The 17687-nt window shown below is 35.8% G+C and overlaps 1 protein-coding gene across 2 annotated transcripts in view; it reads left to right on the forward strand.

The window, feature by feature from the left end:
* NDST3 (N-deacetylase and N-sulfotransferase 3) overlaps positions 1–17687 on the forward strand; it is a 160486-nt gene that overhangs the window by 124492 nt on the left and 18307 nt on the right. For both annotated transcript variants that reach the window (XM_082462791.1, XM_082462792.1), the window contains exons 7-11: positions 2626–2808; positions 4978–5074; positions 9463–9586; positions 13459–13633; positions 16979–17149. In XM_082462791.1, the coding sequence (XP_082318917.1) occupies positions 2626–2808; positions 4978–5074; positions 9463–9586; positions 13459–13633; positions 16979–17149 (750 nt within the window). The remainder of the gene's footprint in view (positions 1–2625; positions 2809–4977; positions 5075–9462; positions 9587–13458; positions 13634–16978; positions 17150–17687) is intronic.

Here is a 17687-nt window from a genome sequence, read left to right on the forward strand (position 1 = left end):
CTATTCCATGCAGACATTGTTGTCAGGTGAGGAACTGCCAAGAAGTAAGGTGACACTATAGTTGTCACAGATCAGAACAGAAGAAGAAATACTATTTGGAAAGCAAGCTAATTTTTGACCAAAACCTTCTCCTTATATATCTGTTCCCACCTGTGCTGTTGCTTGCTGTGCATACCTTCCTAACAAAAATAATAAGAAAACTTGGAGAGGTGACATGTTCAGCAAAAGATATGTACAATGTTCCATGTGTAGAGAGACTATTGTGATTCACCCCCCAATAAAAGTTTAAAAAGAAATTGAAGTGTTTTATGTCCTGACCAATTATATATTCCTTTTATGGCCTTGTATTTCTTTAGGAGCACAAAACAAATCCCAGGCTTGAGTCCAAAGCCTAAAAGTGTCATGAGGTGATGTGCATTACAAAACCATCACTTTGAAGCAGTCCTTTTGCTTATGGTACACTTTGTATTATGTTAAAGTTGATATACAAAAATAGAATTGAAAACCTAGGAAAGTTTCCCTGGTCAGAGGTTAAGTAGCTTTTCTTTTACAGGATTAATTTTAACACCTTATAAGTATTACCTTAATTCTTGCCAATCAGGTTCAGTCTCAGCAAAAGCAATGTCATCAACCAGCTCATACTCACTTTGGGTCACTTCTGTTTTTACCAGAGAGAGAAGCATTTTTTACTTTCTACACTCATACAAGTAAAAAAGTGGCACTCTGCTTTAAATGTCACAGCATAAAATGCTTTCCAAGGTTGAAAAGTAAATTCAAAGGGAGGTCAAATGTATTAGTATCAGAAAGTCAAACAGTATCTCTAAGTTTTTCATTTTCTGTCCAATGCAGATATTAAAGTGAAATATAGACACAGATTTTTTTATAAATCTTTCAGAAAAATAAAGCGATAAATTTGAATTAGTGGCTAACCAGGTTAACATATTTTTTTTACATTGTATGAAAAAATTTAATAGAAAGGCACTTGAAATATCATTTTGCCATTGTTATTGGGCCACACTGAAAAATGTAGCATATTAAACAAATGATGAAAGACTGCTTCGAACGGTTATCAGGAAAGAACTTCCACATTTAAGTATGATTTTCTTAAATCTCTCAATAGACTACTGTTTTGATAAATTTTGGAGGAAACGAAGGAGGGGGTGAGAAAGGTCAAACAATTGAAGCTACTATAAAAAATAACCAGAAGGTTAGGTTTTAAAAGTCTCATTTTTCACAAATACCCCAAATGGTAAAAGTCTTACTTATCAATTCCATGACTGTATCAGTCTGCTGGTAGCTATTTAAAATCACCCTTAAAGTATTTTGTCTGTGAAAGTTCTAAGATTTAAAATATATTCAGACAGAGTGAACAGAAACACGATTAAATATTCTTGATCACACTTGAAGCTTTTCATGTTAAAGTCTGTGATTTGTTCTATATAATATAGGATATTACTGCTTCCTTTTACTCATAGTTGTAAGTAATTATATTTTTTCTGATTCTTCATATCAAAACTTTCTCATCTCTGCCACTTAATCTCAATAAATTTTCTTAAATACTTCTCTCAGCCAGTCTCTTAATGAATGAACCTATTATATTCATTATTATGATGATTATAATAACCATTATTACTATTCATTCATATGACGTTATATATTTTAGGAGCATACTATTATCCCATGAATTACTTTTATGATCTCTTTACAGCAGCATAAATGCCACAGTGGTTTTCATTGCCATTGAAAATCTCATGCAGAATTATTTCCATTTGTCAACACTAACCAACAAAAGCTATTTGCATTCACTTTAAGCAGTAGCTTTAAAAATGCCCATTGTACATTCCTGACCAATTTAATTAAACCTAAAGAATTCAAATTTATTTTATTATAAAAAGATCCCCATGTTTGCTATAATTTTTTTTCAGTGCGTGGATTCAATCTAGGACACCTGCTTCCATAGGAATAGTTTATCTAGCCAAGCACTGAAAACTTTTCTTAAAGGAGGTATTTAATATTGGAAATAGTAGACTCAATAAATATGGAAAAGGGTTTCAGAGTGTCATTGATGGAAAATAGTTGATAGTTCTTTTAGTAAAAATTCATTCACTAGTCTTTTGTCATTATGGCCTCTAATAAATACAAATCAGAGGATATTCAGTTAATGCTAATAATCACAATTCATTGATTATTTATATCCATTAATTCTACATACTATGTTACAAATCAGATTAAGTTGATTGAAATTACAAAATCTCAACCTCCTGCTGCCTCAAATTATGAATAGTTCACATATCATGAAGCCACTATGTGTGAACATCCAGGATGTGTTATTCAGCATCAGTCGAATTGCACCAACGTGGGTCTGTGGCAGTTGGACTCATTTTTTGTTATGAAATACATTAAAACCTTAGGAAAAAAATGCTCACCAAGTCTTGCTAATAACACATCCTCCAGAGTGCATTAATATAGTTAGAGTATTTGAGATATGTCCAAAATTCAAAAACGTTTCATGAACTGAAACCCTGTGCAAAGACTTCTTAAGAAAAACTAGCATTGCTGTGATTGCACTGCCCCCTAGGGTTAAAATAACTTGTGTTTACACTGAAGTTCATTTGCCTTTTTCAGATCAGCATTTTCATGACCCATTTGTCTAACTATGGGAATGACCGACTGGGATTATATACATTTGTCAATCTAGCCAACTTCGTGCAGAGCTGGACCAACTTGCGACTTCAGACTCTGCCTCCAGTGCAGCTGGCTCATAAATATTTTGAGCTCTTTCCTGATCAAAAAGACCCTCTCTGGCAGGTAAGATTGGGTCAATGATTGGTATTATTAATGAATCCCACAAACATATCTTGGAGTTTTATGAGGTAATCCAAATCTGAAAAGTGAAGGCATCCTGGGGAAAACATAACGTACATTTTGTGTGTTAGTAGATTTGAGAAACTTCATAGTGGGCCATATTCTCTGTTCCTGTGCCCATTAGAAACTATGGAATTCTGAAAGCTCAGTGAGAGGTTCAGTGGATATAATGTTTTGAATCAGGAGTGAGGGATCAATTTGCAGATTGCAATAGGCTGAAAGAGCAGAAGATGGTTTAGGCGTGTGTTAGACAGGTAGCCAGCTGGTCAGCCTTGAGCACATCACCTCTCATGACTAAATGACATTACAGAGGTAGGTGAGAAGAGTTCAGAACTGACATCTGCTTCTGAACCACGAGGTACACCAGCAGCTGCAGAATATAGTCAGCTTTCAAAAGTATTATCGGGAATTACTTTGGACATGAGGAAAGTGTTTAGTGGCAAAATCACTGAGCTTCTTAAGAGAAAATGTCACATAAACATGGCATATTCAAACTGTTCCAGGCATGACCCAGATTTCAAAGCTTACACTCTCATGTGTCTAGAATTGCAAAAACATACTTTGAGCTTAGATTCCCCACACCATGATCTGGGGAAAGTAATAATCTTTAGCAAACAACTACATAGTGCTTATTACATGTCTGACTGGGTTCTTTACATATGTTCATTCATTTAATCCTCACAACTACCCTTTGAGGTAGGTATTTATTATCGCCATTTTACAGATGAAGAAACTGGGGCACAGAAAGGCTGAGACACTTAAGCAAGGTCATACGGCTGCTATGTGACAGAGTGGGAAAGAATTCCAGGCCACTGTGCTCTGAATCAATGTTCTAAATGAGAGTTACTGACAGAGCTGATGGTATAATAATAATGATCTTCAGAAGCAGAATTCAGTAAATTTCACAGATTGAAGTTACAGTAAGCTCTGCACTTATATTCTATTCATTTAGCTCTGAACTTGAGCTAATTACCTCCTGGGCACAAACAGATAACCCCAAGAAGAAACGTAACTACACATTTTAGTAGGTTAATGTTGGTGGTTATAAAATTATCACTGCATATTATTTTGCAGTTAAGATTTTAAAACACCCATTTTTTACGTTAACCACTACAGAACATCACCAGGTGTTAGCCACTGGAAAGACATGAAACTTTCCTGCTCATTTAACACCTTATTTTTAAACTGAAATTATATTATTTCAGGTGAAACCACGATTTTTCTAGACCAACAGCCAAAAAGAATACCCTTACTTTAATCTTAAAATCTGTTGCTTATGCTAAATAAGCAGAAGGTTTATTTAACTGCACGTATCTATAGTGGTAATTGAATAGAAATAGAGTGTTGTCCTGTTTGCCTATTCCTGAATAATATTAAAAGGTGCCGTTAATTCTTTACGTAATATGCACTTAGAGGTTAAAATTAAGGATGTTCTAGATACATCTTGCACAGTGGGTTTGGTTTAACTACTATAGACCAAAAGCAGATTCCCTAAGGTAGTAATTCACCCTCATTTTACCCTTTCACTGAAATTTAGTGCTTTTTAGTATCACAGTCTGCAAAGTTATAGTTTTAGACATACATTTACTGACCTTTGAAGGCAGCTGAAAGGAATCTGCTGTCTCTTTAAATATTATTACAGCCAGATCTATCTCCCTTTGAAGCATAGCAGGAAAGCTCAAAGTTACTTAGAATAAAAGTCTGACACCTTAAATTTCAGTTACTTATTGAATGCTGAGAGTGTATCTTCTTTTAGGTTAGCGCAAGCACAGTCTCTGCCCAACAAGCTCATTATTTTAAAACTTAAACCACACACCCACAATTAAGACATAGAACTGCCAATAGCAGAAAAAATATTAAACCTGCAGTGCTATGAAGCTGTTTTCCCATAATGGAAATGTCTCCCCTCCCTCACCTCCTCAGTAGACACTCAACTTCAGTATGGAAAGGAGTTATTTGAAATCTTCCATGATGCCACTTCAAGACTTTCACTAAAAGAAGGAGACACATAGCCTTGTTTCCTGGGATATCTTTTCAAGGACAGAAGTTGAAAAACTCTAGCACACAATGGGCACCCACAAAAATACAACTCTATTTTCTTCTCCTGTTTAGAATCCTTGTGATGACAAACGCCACAGAGACATTTGGTCTAAAGAAAAAACCTGTGATCGCTTACCAAAATTCTTGGTAATAGGGCCCCAGAAAACTGGTGAGAAATTTTTATGTTATAATTAACCAAACAGTGTAAAAATCCTGATGAGAAGACAGTGAATTCATGTCACAATGACTTCTCAAACTGCCTATAAATACTGATGAATGAATAACATTTTATTCTCCGACGTAATCTTTGTTTAGCTCAATAATGTGTTTTTTAAAGTAAAAAGGATGAAAATAGATGTCACACAGTTTGAATATCCAGCAGTCAATTTGGTGGCAAAAGTTATGTTTTTTCCAAAGACCTTAATTGAAAAGTGGTGTTATTAACATTTCTAAAATCAAAACTAATCACATGTTTGGAGAGTGACTGACAGGATTTCATCAAAAGTCAAGATGGACACATGTAAGTACCTTTAACTCTTCTGGAAATTTAGCCTCTTCCTGCCATCTTCCTGATATAGTTTATTTCTAGACTATTTCTTGCAGAAATGACTATTTTCTAAAAGTCTATAAAAGATGTTTGACAAGCAGAATTCCTAGACGTAAACAAAACTTTGTGCTAAGAAAGATATTTATTCATACCCAGGAGAAATCTTTGGCGCTTTTTCTTAAATTGGTGTGCAATTTTTTCCCTTAAACTTCCTGTCTCTGTAAGAATCAGTATTAAAATGAAGCCCGGTGGAAGCTTTAAAATGCCGGACATTCAAGCTGTATCCTGCATGATAAATTATTTGGGGCTTTTCATTTCTAGCTTCACTGAAAACAGCCATTTCAACCCTTCCTAAAGGGAATACATTCCCTTTCCTCATTTCTCTAGAAATAACTGGGGAGAATCCTACGTAATGCACACAGTAAGTTTAGCCTATTCATTTTCTCTTAGTCCCATTTACAAATATCAATCTGAAAACAATAATAAATATGACAAATAGTTCTCTTATCCTTATTTATTTCACTTGTCCTTATCTATTTAAAGTCAAGAAGCAACTAGAAAGACATTTAAAGTCTCTTTAGCGAACTCCCACTGTCATCACATAGCTTTGTCATTAACAATCACATCTCTCTGAAGCTTGGAAGATCAAGTTTGCCTCAGAAAGCCCTGCAGGATATGCCTCCTCTTGTGTTGTGCTAGATGTGCAGACATTTTAATATCATAGTTAGATGACAGAATTACTTGTCATCTTTAACTCATCTGGGTTTCCAAATGTTTATGTTACAATTTGTAGATGACATTTACCTTTGGAAGGGGATTTTTGTCTCCTTTTTATAGAAATTGAATTTTTTCCCAGTTTTATAGAGGTATAATTTACACACAGTAAAATTCACCCATTTTAAATGCACAGTTTGATGAATTTTAGAAATTGTACACAGTGGTATAACCACTACAACATTAAAGATTTAGAACACTTCTGTCTCCCTAAAAAGTTTCTCCATGTCTTTTTCTTCTAAGTCCTTGTAGGATTTTTTTTTTTTAAATTCAAACAGCAAGTCACAAAAATTATAATCATCCTCATCAGTTCACTCAGTCCCATGTAATTAATTTTTTTTTCATCTTGATCTTTTGTTAGCACTTTTATGAATTCATCAGTTTTCCATCAGAGTTCTGAAAATGCATATTCATTCAGTTCAGCAGTATAGTCAGTTACCAGAAACCTGTACTTGTCAGAGTCTTTTCCATGATCTCCATGTCTTTTTCTCCCCAATCCTCAGCCACAGCCACTTTCCGCCACTATAGTTTTGCCTTTTCTAGAATTTCACATAAATGGAATCATAAAGTATGTAATCTTTTGTGTTGGACTTCTTTCACTTGCATATTGCTTTTGAGATTCATCCATATTGTTGTATATATTGATATTTTATGAGATTTTTATTTTTTAACTTTGGGTTTATTTTATTTATTTTTATTTATTTATTTATGGCTGTGTTGGGTCTTCGTTTCTGTGCAAGGGCTTTCTCTAGTTGTGGTAAGTGGGGGCCACTTTTCATCGCGGTGCGCGGGCCTCTCACTATCGCGGCCTCTCTTGTTGCGGAGCACAGGCTCCAGACGCGCAGGCTCAGCAATTGTGGCTCACAGGCCTAGTTGCTCCGCGGCATGTGGGATCCTCCCAGACCAGGGCTCGAACCCGTGTGCCCTGCATTGGTAGGCAGATTCTCAACCACTGCGCCACCAGGGAAGCCCAATGAGATTATTTTTTAAATGGACAAACATATCTTCTTATATCAGTTCCATAAAAATTAATTAGCTTCATTTTTATCTTTAGTTTTGCCAAAAGTATTTTTCTGAATAATTTTGCACGGATGTATAGTCATCTGGATATTCAAATATTTTTAGTGTTGAAACTAACAAAAATATAAAAACTGAAGCTTTTTTTGAACATGTGTGTCTATGATTATGCAGTTGAGATACACACACACACACACACACACACACACACAGAGGACAGTTTATTCAGACCCAAGAATATGAGTAGATAAAGATAGAATTCAAACACCACAACTTAATTTTTTGACCACTGATAAATTACGGTATGCCTTTTACTGACTATGCAAATGATTAGATCGTATTCATTTTTTGTTTGTCTTATTAATGCTCATCATGCTATTAAAAGCAAATAACATGATTTAATACAATTCTTAAAAATAAAACTCAGAAAAGAATGTTATCAGTTGATCTGAGAATGGAATTAATCTATTTTCTTTTTTCACATTGTAATAGCTATTCTTTCTGTCTTTACAAATACTATATTCTTTTCAATTTTTAAAAAATGCATTACTGAACTCTATCTCAATAAAATTATTTTTAAAAATACCTTACTAATATTTAGATATGGAGCTATTTAGGTACTTTCACTTAGATTATCTCACTTGACCCTCATAGAGCCCTGATAGCTAAGTATTTTCTTCCCCACTACACAAATAAGAAAACTAAGACTCAGGTTAGATATTTTTGTTCAAGTTCACACAGCTGGTAAGTGCTGGAAATAAAACTCTTGATCCTAGAAGTTATCGGACTCTAAAGATCATGCTCTAGGACTTCCCTGGTGGCCCAGTGGTTAAGAATCCACCTGCCAATGCAGGGGACACGGGTTCAATCCCTGGTCTGGGAAGATCCCACATGCCGCGGAGCAACTAAGCCTGTGCACCACAACTACTGAGCCTGCGCTCTAGAGCCCGTGTGCCACAACTGCTGAGCCCGTGTGCCACAACTACAGAAGCCCACGCTCCTAGAGCCCATGCTCTGCAACAAGAGAGAAGCCACCACGATGAGAAGCCCGCGCACCGCAACGAAGAGTAGCCCCCGCTCGCGGCAACTAAAGAAAGCCTGAGCACAGCAACGAAGACCCAACGCAGCCAAAAATTTAAAAATAAATAAATTTATTAAATAAATAAATAAATAAAGATCATGCTCTAGAAAGCTTTACTATGGATTTCAAGTAATGGAACATTTTTTTTCCCAATAAGTTTTAGATTTTGTCCCATATTTCTTCTAAGTTAGTGATTCTTAAAGTGTGCTAAATCAGAAACTCTGGGATAGAGCCCAGCTCTCTGTTTTAATAGCCTCCAGGTGAATCTGATGCATGCTAAAGTTTAAGAGGCACTGTTTTAAGTCAAGTTTGTGAAGAACATTTTTACCTCGTATATCGCAGATTATCTGTGATTGTAGATAAAATATTCATTGTTTGGCTCAGATATAATCTAGGAACACTGCCTCTTCCAATTCATTGTTTTAGAGAATATTGCTGTTGGCAGTTATTTTAACAAATCTATATGAGTACCTGTGATGTGCCATTCTCTTCCCAAAAATGCAAATTTTGTCATGTCACTAACAAAGGGCACCAATTTTTTTTTCAAATTTAGCAATTTAAACAATTTTGGCACTACTTTTTATAGGTATATAAGTGCATTCAAACTTAAACTGGTTAAAAAGTTTAAATTCTGTCTCAAATTAATAAGCTTTCATAGGCCTCGGGAAGAACTTTATAGGGAAACCCAAGTATTAATCTGATAATGTAACATCTCATATTAAATAATGATAGCTTTCATTTATACGGTACTTTATTAATATCAAAATATCTTCAGATACAATATGTCTTTTTGTCCTCCGGAAAGCCTAGGAAATAATCAAGGCAGGAGATTTTCCACTAATAAGTCAAGACAAAGAAGCTAAAAGCCAAAGACACAGACCAAGTCAGTGACTGAACTGAGGTCAAAAGCCAGTTCTCCCAGTTCCTGCAACAGGCCTTTTCTCACATCACACTGTCCTCATTTTTTAGAATTTGCTTCTTTTAAGATGCTGGTTATCTATTCAATTTAATTCAAGGAGTACTTATATGTATCTGTTTGGATCATTGAAACACTTAGTTTATTAATGACTTTGAAATGCTAATAGTAGGAAACTGTGTTTTTGTTTAATTAATCTCTGAACCTCTATTATCTTTTCAGGAACCACTGCTTTGTATTTGTTCCTGGTTATGCATCCTTCCATCCTTAGTAACTCCCCCAGCCCAAAAACCTTTGAGGAGGTACAGTTCTTTAATAGAAATAACTACCACAGGGGGATTGATTGGTAAGATGGGTTATTAGTATAAATCTAAAAGTATATGTACTGTGCACAGTATAAAATTAGCGCTTATAATTATAAACATTTAAGTTTGTAGCCACAAATAAAAGTCATCCTCCATGCCTTAGAAACTGATTGAAGGAGCACGAAAATTATTCATAACAAACTTTTCTCAGGTTACGAAGGGACTTGTCGCCTCAAGAGACTTACATGTAATTTTAATTTGCATTAATTATCTGTGATGGTAATTACAGATAAAAAGTCAGAGAAATACCTAATACACAGGAGTTTCATTTCTCTCTACTCTTAAGAAAACACTTTCATAACTTTCTGTTCTTATGCACTTTGCATTTAAGTGATGCTACAGTTCACATATATAATTTTCAATTTTTACTTTGGTACAAATGTAAATAAATAAATAGAACTAGAAATGTGTATGCATTTTATGAGTAATGAAAGCTATAAAAAAGCTATCAACAATATACAAAATTTAATTTTTGGCCTTTGAAATTAGAACCATATCAACCATCTAAGGAAAAGAGTTAAAATTAAAAGTTAAAATGTCAATATACACAGAATATGTGATGTAGCAGGAATAAATGTTGCAAACAGACATGTTAATCATAAAATGTATCTAGAAGTCTTTCTTTTAAGATATAAATTCTGGGCAGAAAGTGGTATAAAAGAGTAAATTCTTATAATAACTCTAGAGCATGAACATGAACATTTTGCATGTAGTTTAGCAGAAAGGTGTATATTAACTTCTGTTGTCAAATCGCATAATCTCTGTTTTATATGTATCAACCCCCTCAAGTTTTGCTTGTGAGCCATCCAAATGGAAAGCTGAAGAAATGGATCGAGTATAAGTTGAGCACCTACTAGGATTTACATATATTCTAATAGTTATATATTTCCCTGCCAATTCTTCAGTATAGTGCTTGATATTAATTAATTGCAGTAGTGTTAAAATAACAGGTGTGAGAATCATGAAACCCATCAACTACTTCGGCCACTATTTTCCCACTGACTCAAATATCAATATACATGCTTGTATACAGTAGAATAAAATGATGTTCACATCAGAACTAAAGGGGGTGATTAAAAACTGCTTTGGAAGTGGAGATGAATGCAATAATACTTGGATTCCCTGGGACTTAAGAATATCTGTGAGAATATTCAATTAAAAAAAAAAGCTGTTCATAGACAGTAATGTGTACAGGCACTATATAACAGAAACTAAAAATCCCTTAAGTAGCCTACAAAGAGATGGCATAAATAAGTAGAAGACTAAAGACAATTAAAGATTTTAATTATAACTCACTAAAATACCCCAACTGTAAACATTGACAAATTGTGTGTTTATAAAAGGCAGTTAACACAAAAAGCAAATAATGGTAACTGCAAATGTCAATCTATTAGCAATAACTAGAGTTTTGCTCTCAAGGACATCAATGTATTCAGTCTTCGGACTGGCCTTACCTCTCCCTGAAACATCAGTCAGCACCTCAGCAGATCCTTTAGGACCACAGAGCCACAAGGTTGAAGATTATGTGTCTCAGCATGCCAAGGTCACTTACAGAAGCTCAGGCACAGTTAGTTAATCTGGATACATGGATCTGCTCTTCTTGGAGAACTGGGCAAAACCAGGGCTGCCCTAACTAACCGGCAGCCTAAACACAGGCTTAGGGCACAAGCAAAGCAGGGCAAGTGAAAATGAGAAAACTCCATCTTTGATTAAATAGCCAAGATTCGTGATCAGAATCTCTAAGAAAAATGTTTGATTTATGCATACAGTTAAGTTTTATGTTTCATGGTTTGGTGTTATTTTTTATAATTACCTGGGGAGGCAGTGGATGGTTGGAGTGGCACATGGAGAGCCATAAAATCCTGTTAACATTTGGAACCTCTAAACATCTTAATTTGGCTTTGAGTAAAATCACTTAAAAATACAGGGTCAACCCAAGAAACAAATAAATGTGGAGTGCTGCAAAAAATCATGTCTTTCCGTTAAAAAAAATTGCTGAGCTGTTATGAGTAGCAAAGCTTAAATGAGGCCAGCATTCGCTCTTATCCCCCATATTGTTAAACCACTCTAGTTTGCTCACCAATTCTTTGAATAACCTGAATTCATATTCCAAACGTGGACGTATTTCCACCCTGGAAATATGAAGCTGAATTCTTTATTTTCTTATGAATTCATCAAACATTTTTCAAGTGCTTATTAGTACCAGCCACTATATTAGAAAAAACATGGGCATATAGGCAAACAAGAACTGGCCCCTGCTTTCTCTGTGAGCCCCTGGAGCCTTGTGGGTCCAAGATCCAGAACTGCTGGAGGAAGTTTTCAAGGCCCAAAGTGTTGTAGGTATAGAGGACTACTGGGAAGGTGGGACAGTTTTTAGAAATTAACAGTTATCCTGCCCTTCTTTTGTGATTCTTGGACCCTTGCTGAGAATAAGCAAGCTTGAGACAAGCTTGGACCAAATAAGATACCACTAGACACTTGATATAACCTTAGCACCCCTGGAACAAGTGTGGGCGTCTAAATTTAAAAGTATCCTGAAATATGGCACTTTCTATAAATAGAGTGTACACCAGAACAGTTAACAGATCAAACTTTCCAGAAATGTTTATATATGTCTTTACCCCTAAAAGAAAGGGATGCCAGAATGATATATCACCAACAAGGCAATTTCCAGAAAACATAAAAGGATTTCTTTACTGCCCTGAGTTTCAAGACATCACTTTGTTGCACCAGCCAAACTTTGTAATATGGTAACAACTGGAATCCTACTAGAAGCTTTATTGTGTGACTGAAAACAACACACTGCAAAAAGAAGTTATCACATAATGTTAATGATTCTCTTGTTCAGTAATTACTGAACTACCTTGTCTTGGTAACCCAAAGTCACAGTGGCTTATGAATTGAAGAGGGTGTGGGTGGAGTGTGAGGCTATTATTATAAAATGTAAGAAACCCTAGAAGTTAAATTTGCATGTTCTTTCTAAAAAGGCCCCTTTTCCTTTAAAGATGTTCCTTGGTGCTTCAGAAATACCGACTATCATCCGCTGAATTCATTTATATTTGACATTTTGTACAAATGGAATATTATACAAAACCCATTATGTCCTACCTTTCTGTGCTTGAGGCTACAGGTATTCCTGTGCTCACTCTGCTGGTGATTTGAATTCTCACCACACTTAAGGATACAGGACCGGACCTTGGAAAATTTGATAGTATTTTATATCTGAAAATATATACATACTTTTTAAACTTCTATAATTTTTCTAAAGAATATAAATGGCTCTATATGGGAAAAAATTAAGGAAATGGGCAGTGTTTATATCAGATCTGTTCTGCCCTTTGATACTTTATAGTTGAATATAATAGCAGCACAATACATTAGTGGGAATGAAATTATTTTTTCTTGTGATGAAGTAAAAACTGTTTTGTCTAAGTTTTTTCAAAATGCCTTTGAACTGAACACATCATTTGTTTCGAACAAATTTTCTTCTTGGTTGAGCACTCACATTTTTCTCTGTAAAATATTTCTGCATTTAGATACATTTTATACAGTTAGGTTGATTATTATTGCCATTTGATCACTCTGTGTGTACATTTTTGTTATCTCCCATACCTTTTTTTCTTGATATTAAGTAGAACAAAAAGAAAATGTATTTAGAAAAGCATTTTCGAAATACATTATTTGTGTTCTATACATTTTTTCCTTGCCAACAGGCTTGTGGGACAAATGCCTTAAAGAAAAAGGCTTTTGTTTAAGAAACAAATGAATTTTGTTTGTGGGACATTTTTAACATCTTCAGTCACCAGGGTATGAGTATAAACCAGTCTTATTTTGAGAAATATTTCTTTTCTAGGTATATGGATTTCTTCCCAGTCCCATCTAATGTTACCACTGACTTTCTGTTTGAGAAGAGCGCCAATTACTTCCACTCAGAGGAAGCGCCTAAAAGAGCAGCTTCTCTGGTCCCCAAAGCCAAGATCATCACCATTCTCATTGACCCATCAGACCGAGCATATTCCTGGTACCAGGTAAGGAAAATACAGACAGAATCCAGCAAGTAGAAGAGGAGTATGGAGAAGGGAGGGTGGTTTTCAGCTATAGCCACCACCTCGGGTTTTAACAGAAGAGACTTGCTAGCTTTTTATCTTCAGGAAGGTAAATAAATTTTTCTTTGTTTCCATGGAGAAACGTTCCCCTTAAGTTTTTCTTAATTTTGCATTCATTTAATTCATGTATTTAAATAAAATGTTTTAATACAATGAAGAAATTAAAATAGAGCAAACAAAATAGTATATACTTTTATGTATTCTCCTTCTATATATCTGCATTTTAAAAGTAAAGTGTTACAACTTAAAATCATTATTTTTCATCTAATATGTGTATAATGCTGCTATTATTATCTCAATTTTACAGATAAGGAATATAACTGATTCCCCAAAGCAAAAATCACAGGTCTTTTTTTTTTTTTTTTTTTTCTGTAAAGGGCCAGAGAGTAAATATTTCAGGCTTTGCAGGCCATATGGTTACAACTCTGCCATTGTATTGCAAAAGCAGCCATAGACAATATGGAAATTAATGAGCCTAGCTGTGTTCCAATAAAATTTTATTTAGAAAAACAAGCAACAAGCAAAATTTAGCCGTAGATTGATGACCCTGACTCTAAAAGAGCTTAAATAACTGCTGTACTGAAGAAATAACTTAGTAGCAAAACTAAATATAAGAATGAATTCTTCATCCTTGAAAGCCCAGCCAGTGTTCCCTGTTCTAAGCCTCTTTCTCATACACTCCAGGGTTGCCATTATGCTTCTGCTGTTGGTTAGAACCTAGCACAGAAACGATCACTTTGAAATAATTTAACAGACTCTAATAATAAAACTTACACATCAAATACATGTTTACTTTAATAAATATTAAAAATAATAGGAAAAAAACTGCCCCAGTGATATTTTATTAATCATCAAGTGGAAAAAGTTCAATAAAAAGCAGTCAAAATTAAATATAAGAGCATAACAAAATTAATAGAGTCAGTGTGTTTAGTCTCTAGTATCCTTAGTTATCATTCCTCAGTTTTGTAATTTAAAAACCACTTTCCTGGGGCTTCCCTGGTGGCGCAGTGGTTGGGAGTCAGCCTGCCAATGCAGGGGACACGGGTGCGAGCCCTGGTCCCGGAGGATCCCACATGCCGCGGAGCAGCTGGGCCCGTGAGCCACAACTACTGAGCCTGCGCGTCTGGAGCCTGTGCTCCGCCACGGGAGAGGCCGCGATGGTGGGAGGCCCGCGCACTGCGATGAAGAGTGGCCCCCACTTGCCACAACTGGAGAAAGCCCTCGCACAGAAACGAAGACCCAACACAGCCATAAATAAATAAATAAATAAAATTTAAAAGAGATAAGCAAAACATTCTCTCTATAAATTTGATCTTTAAAAAAGACAAAAAAAAAACCCACTTTCCTAATGTTCATGTGTTCATCCATTCATTAAATTATTTTAATGACTACCATGTACAAAGTACTGTTCTAAGTATGTTCTACAGGTAAATTAACAAATGTGGATGCTACACTTGAGATCGCTTTCAGTCTAATTGGAGAAATATGTGTAAATAACCAGCGTATAAATCAGAAAGTGTTAAGTGACAGATAGACTCCTACAGAGTGATTAAAGCCCATCTGATAAAGACCACCAGGAACAAGTTAGGTATATTAATTGGCTGCAGCAGAGGAGCCTGAACACTTGAAGAACTATTTGGGCACTTCCCTAAAGAAGAGAAGGATTTGTAAGGGGAGAAATTAAGGTAAAATTAACATGAAGTGTTTGATACATGCAGGCAGGGCTGTGTGTAAGCTGGTTGTCAGTAGGTCAGGGCTGAAAAGCAGACCAACGGTCCAATTTCCTTGGAAACTATAAAGTTAAGATAAATGTGGAATGTTACGTCCAAAAATCACTTACCTGAAACTCTGCACCTGGGTTGGAAATAAGGCTTCTTTGTATTAATGTGACCCACATAGCTCTGATCCTCCAGGCAAGACTGGGATGTTCCATTCTCCCTGACTTCAAACATCTAAATTCCTGACAATCTATGATATTAGAGAATAAAGTTTCTCAGCATGGGGTCTTTTTTAACAAAAGCAGTTTTTCCATGTTCACAAAAGGAACCACAGATTGTCAGGAAAGGTTTTGTGGCTGGGACAGACTGGGGGAAGGTCATGGGATAATGATCTGCATGATAGGGAATGAGACATCCTGGAAAGCTGGAACCCACAACTCCGCACGAATCAGTCATGCCCAACTCCTACAGCCATCTTTTAAATCAAAAATACAGCAGATTGCAAACTGACTGATTTGATATTGTGCCTTTTACCTTTTCCACTAGGTATCTAGACAAAAAAGAAATAAGCCTTAATTGACTCAACAAGAAAGAAGAAAATTGGAGCTTGGCAACCACTTAGCCCCTGAAAAATTGAGAATTTGCTGAAAAAGGAGGTTTCAAGGCTGCAAGCTCACAAAATGTCCTAAATATTACAAATAAATCGCTCCACAGTGGCAAAATGCAGGCCTTAACAAAGTCTAGTGGAGTTTGTAGTATAGTCATTTGAATCTCAACTGCAGCAAATTTGCTATTCAACTAGATGTGGTAAACATCCACAAACCCACCACTAAGCCTGAATATTTTTTGGTCAATTTAGGGGAAAGGTGATTTCCTCAAACCCCTGGGCGTGAGCCTGAGCCACTATGAAACGCTTTCCTATCTGGATTGCTGCTCTCTGCATTTTCTGTACAATAAGCGATTCTGATTCGTCGCAAAGGTTACCATTAGGTAAAATAATTTTGGCTTTGACATGCTAGGTAGTATATTATAAAAGCTGTGGGTTTCAGATAATGCACGTCAGAGTTTTCAGTAGTTTCTCCATTTAAATAGCCGATAGGGCTTTTCTAATCTAAAACTGCATTACTAGATGGAGCTAAACTACGTGGCAGAACTAGTAGGGTGCTTTGTGCATTGTGGATATTCACTGGACATGATAAATGGTTTCTTATGGGCTGAAAAGGGGGCATTAAGGCAACTTTCAAAAGTTTACTTTCAGAATAATATGTATACAACTAAGGAAACGACTCAGAAAAATTGGTTAAGGAATCCTATCAAGAAGAATTCCACCTCTACCAATTAATTCTCAAACATATACTCTCATCAATGTCATAACTTTAAATCCTGATGCTCCAAGCAAACATTTTCATCCTTTATTAATTGCAAAACAAATAACTCTCCAGCAGTGAGGCACTTCTTCCTTTAGCTTTGAGACTTGTCACAGGGATTGTTTTTTAATTATTTATGCCTATGATTCAAGTCGGTTTAATTATCCACCTTTTCATCATAGCATCAGCGATCCCATGAAGACCCCGCAGCTCTGAAGTTTAGCTTCTACGAAGTGATCTCAGCCGGGCCCCGTGCATCCTCTGAGCTTAGAGCCTTGCAGAAGAGATGTTTGGTCCCAGGGTGGTATGCCAGCCACATCGAGAGATGGCTTATTTATTTCCCTCCCTTTCAGGTATTGAGCAATAAGAATCTACATCATGTTACCGTCTCATTAAGTTTACAGCTCTGGTTTGGTTTTCTTTTGCTGGTTCCTCTAGGCTAGTGACTTTGCCTCTAGGCTAGAGGGAATTTTTACTCATTAAAACATTACTAGCCTTTACTCTTTAGTTGTAAATGAGACTCTGGCAAACAGTAATAGGCAGAGGTAGAAAAACTATCTACTCTTCTTTCTAGGAGTATTTCAGGATAATTCTCCCTGCCCTGTTTTCTAGTGCATACCCTTCCTGATTGTAGACAGCTTCAGAAGCTTGATACTCCTGGTTCTTATTCTGAGAATAAAGCTTGAGAACCTCTTAACCAAACAAGGCAAATATTGTTTTGCTTAATTAGGTGCCGTTATTTCCCTTTGAACCACCTTGCTGCATTTTTCACAAGTCCTATGTTTTCCTTGGCTTCCTTGCTTCTCTCTTTTGCCTAGCATTAGCCTAGATTACAAAATCAGCCCCTACTGGATTGCATAAAGCAGTCCAATCACATCAGACACAGTATAT

Source organism: Balaenoptera physalus (genome assembly GCF_965194825.1).
Source record: "Balaenoptera physalus genome assembly, chromosome: 5".
In the NCBI taxonomy this organism is placed as follows: Eukaryota; Metazoa; Chordata; class Mammalia; order Artiodactyla; family Balaenopteridae; genus Balaenoptera; species Balaenoptera physalus.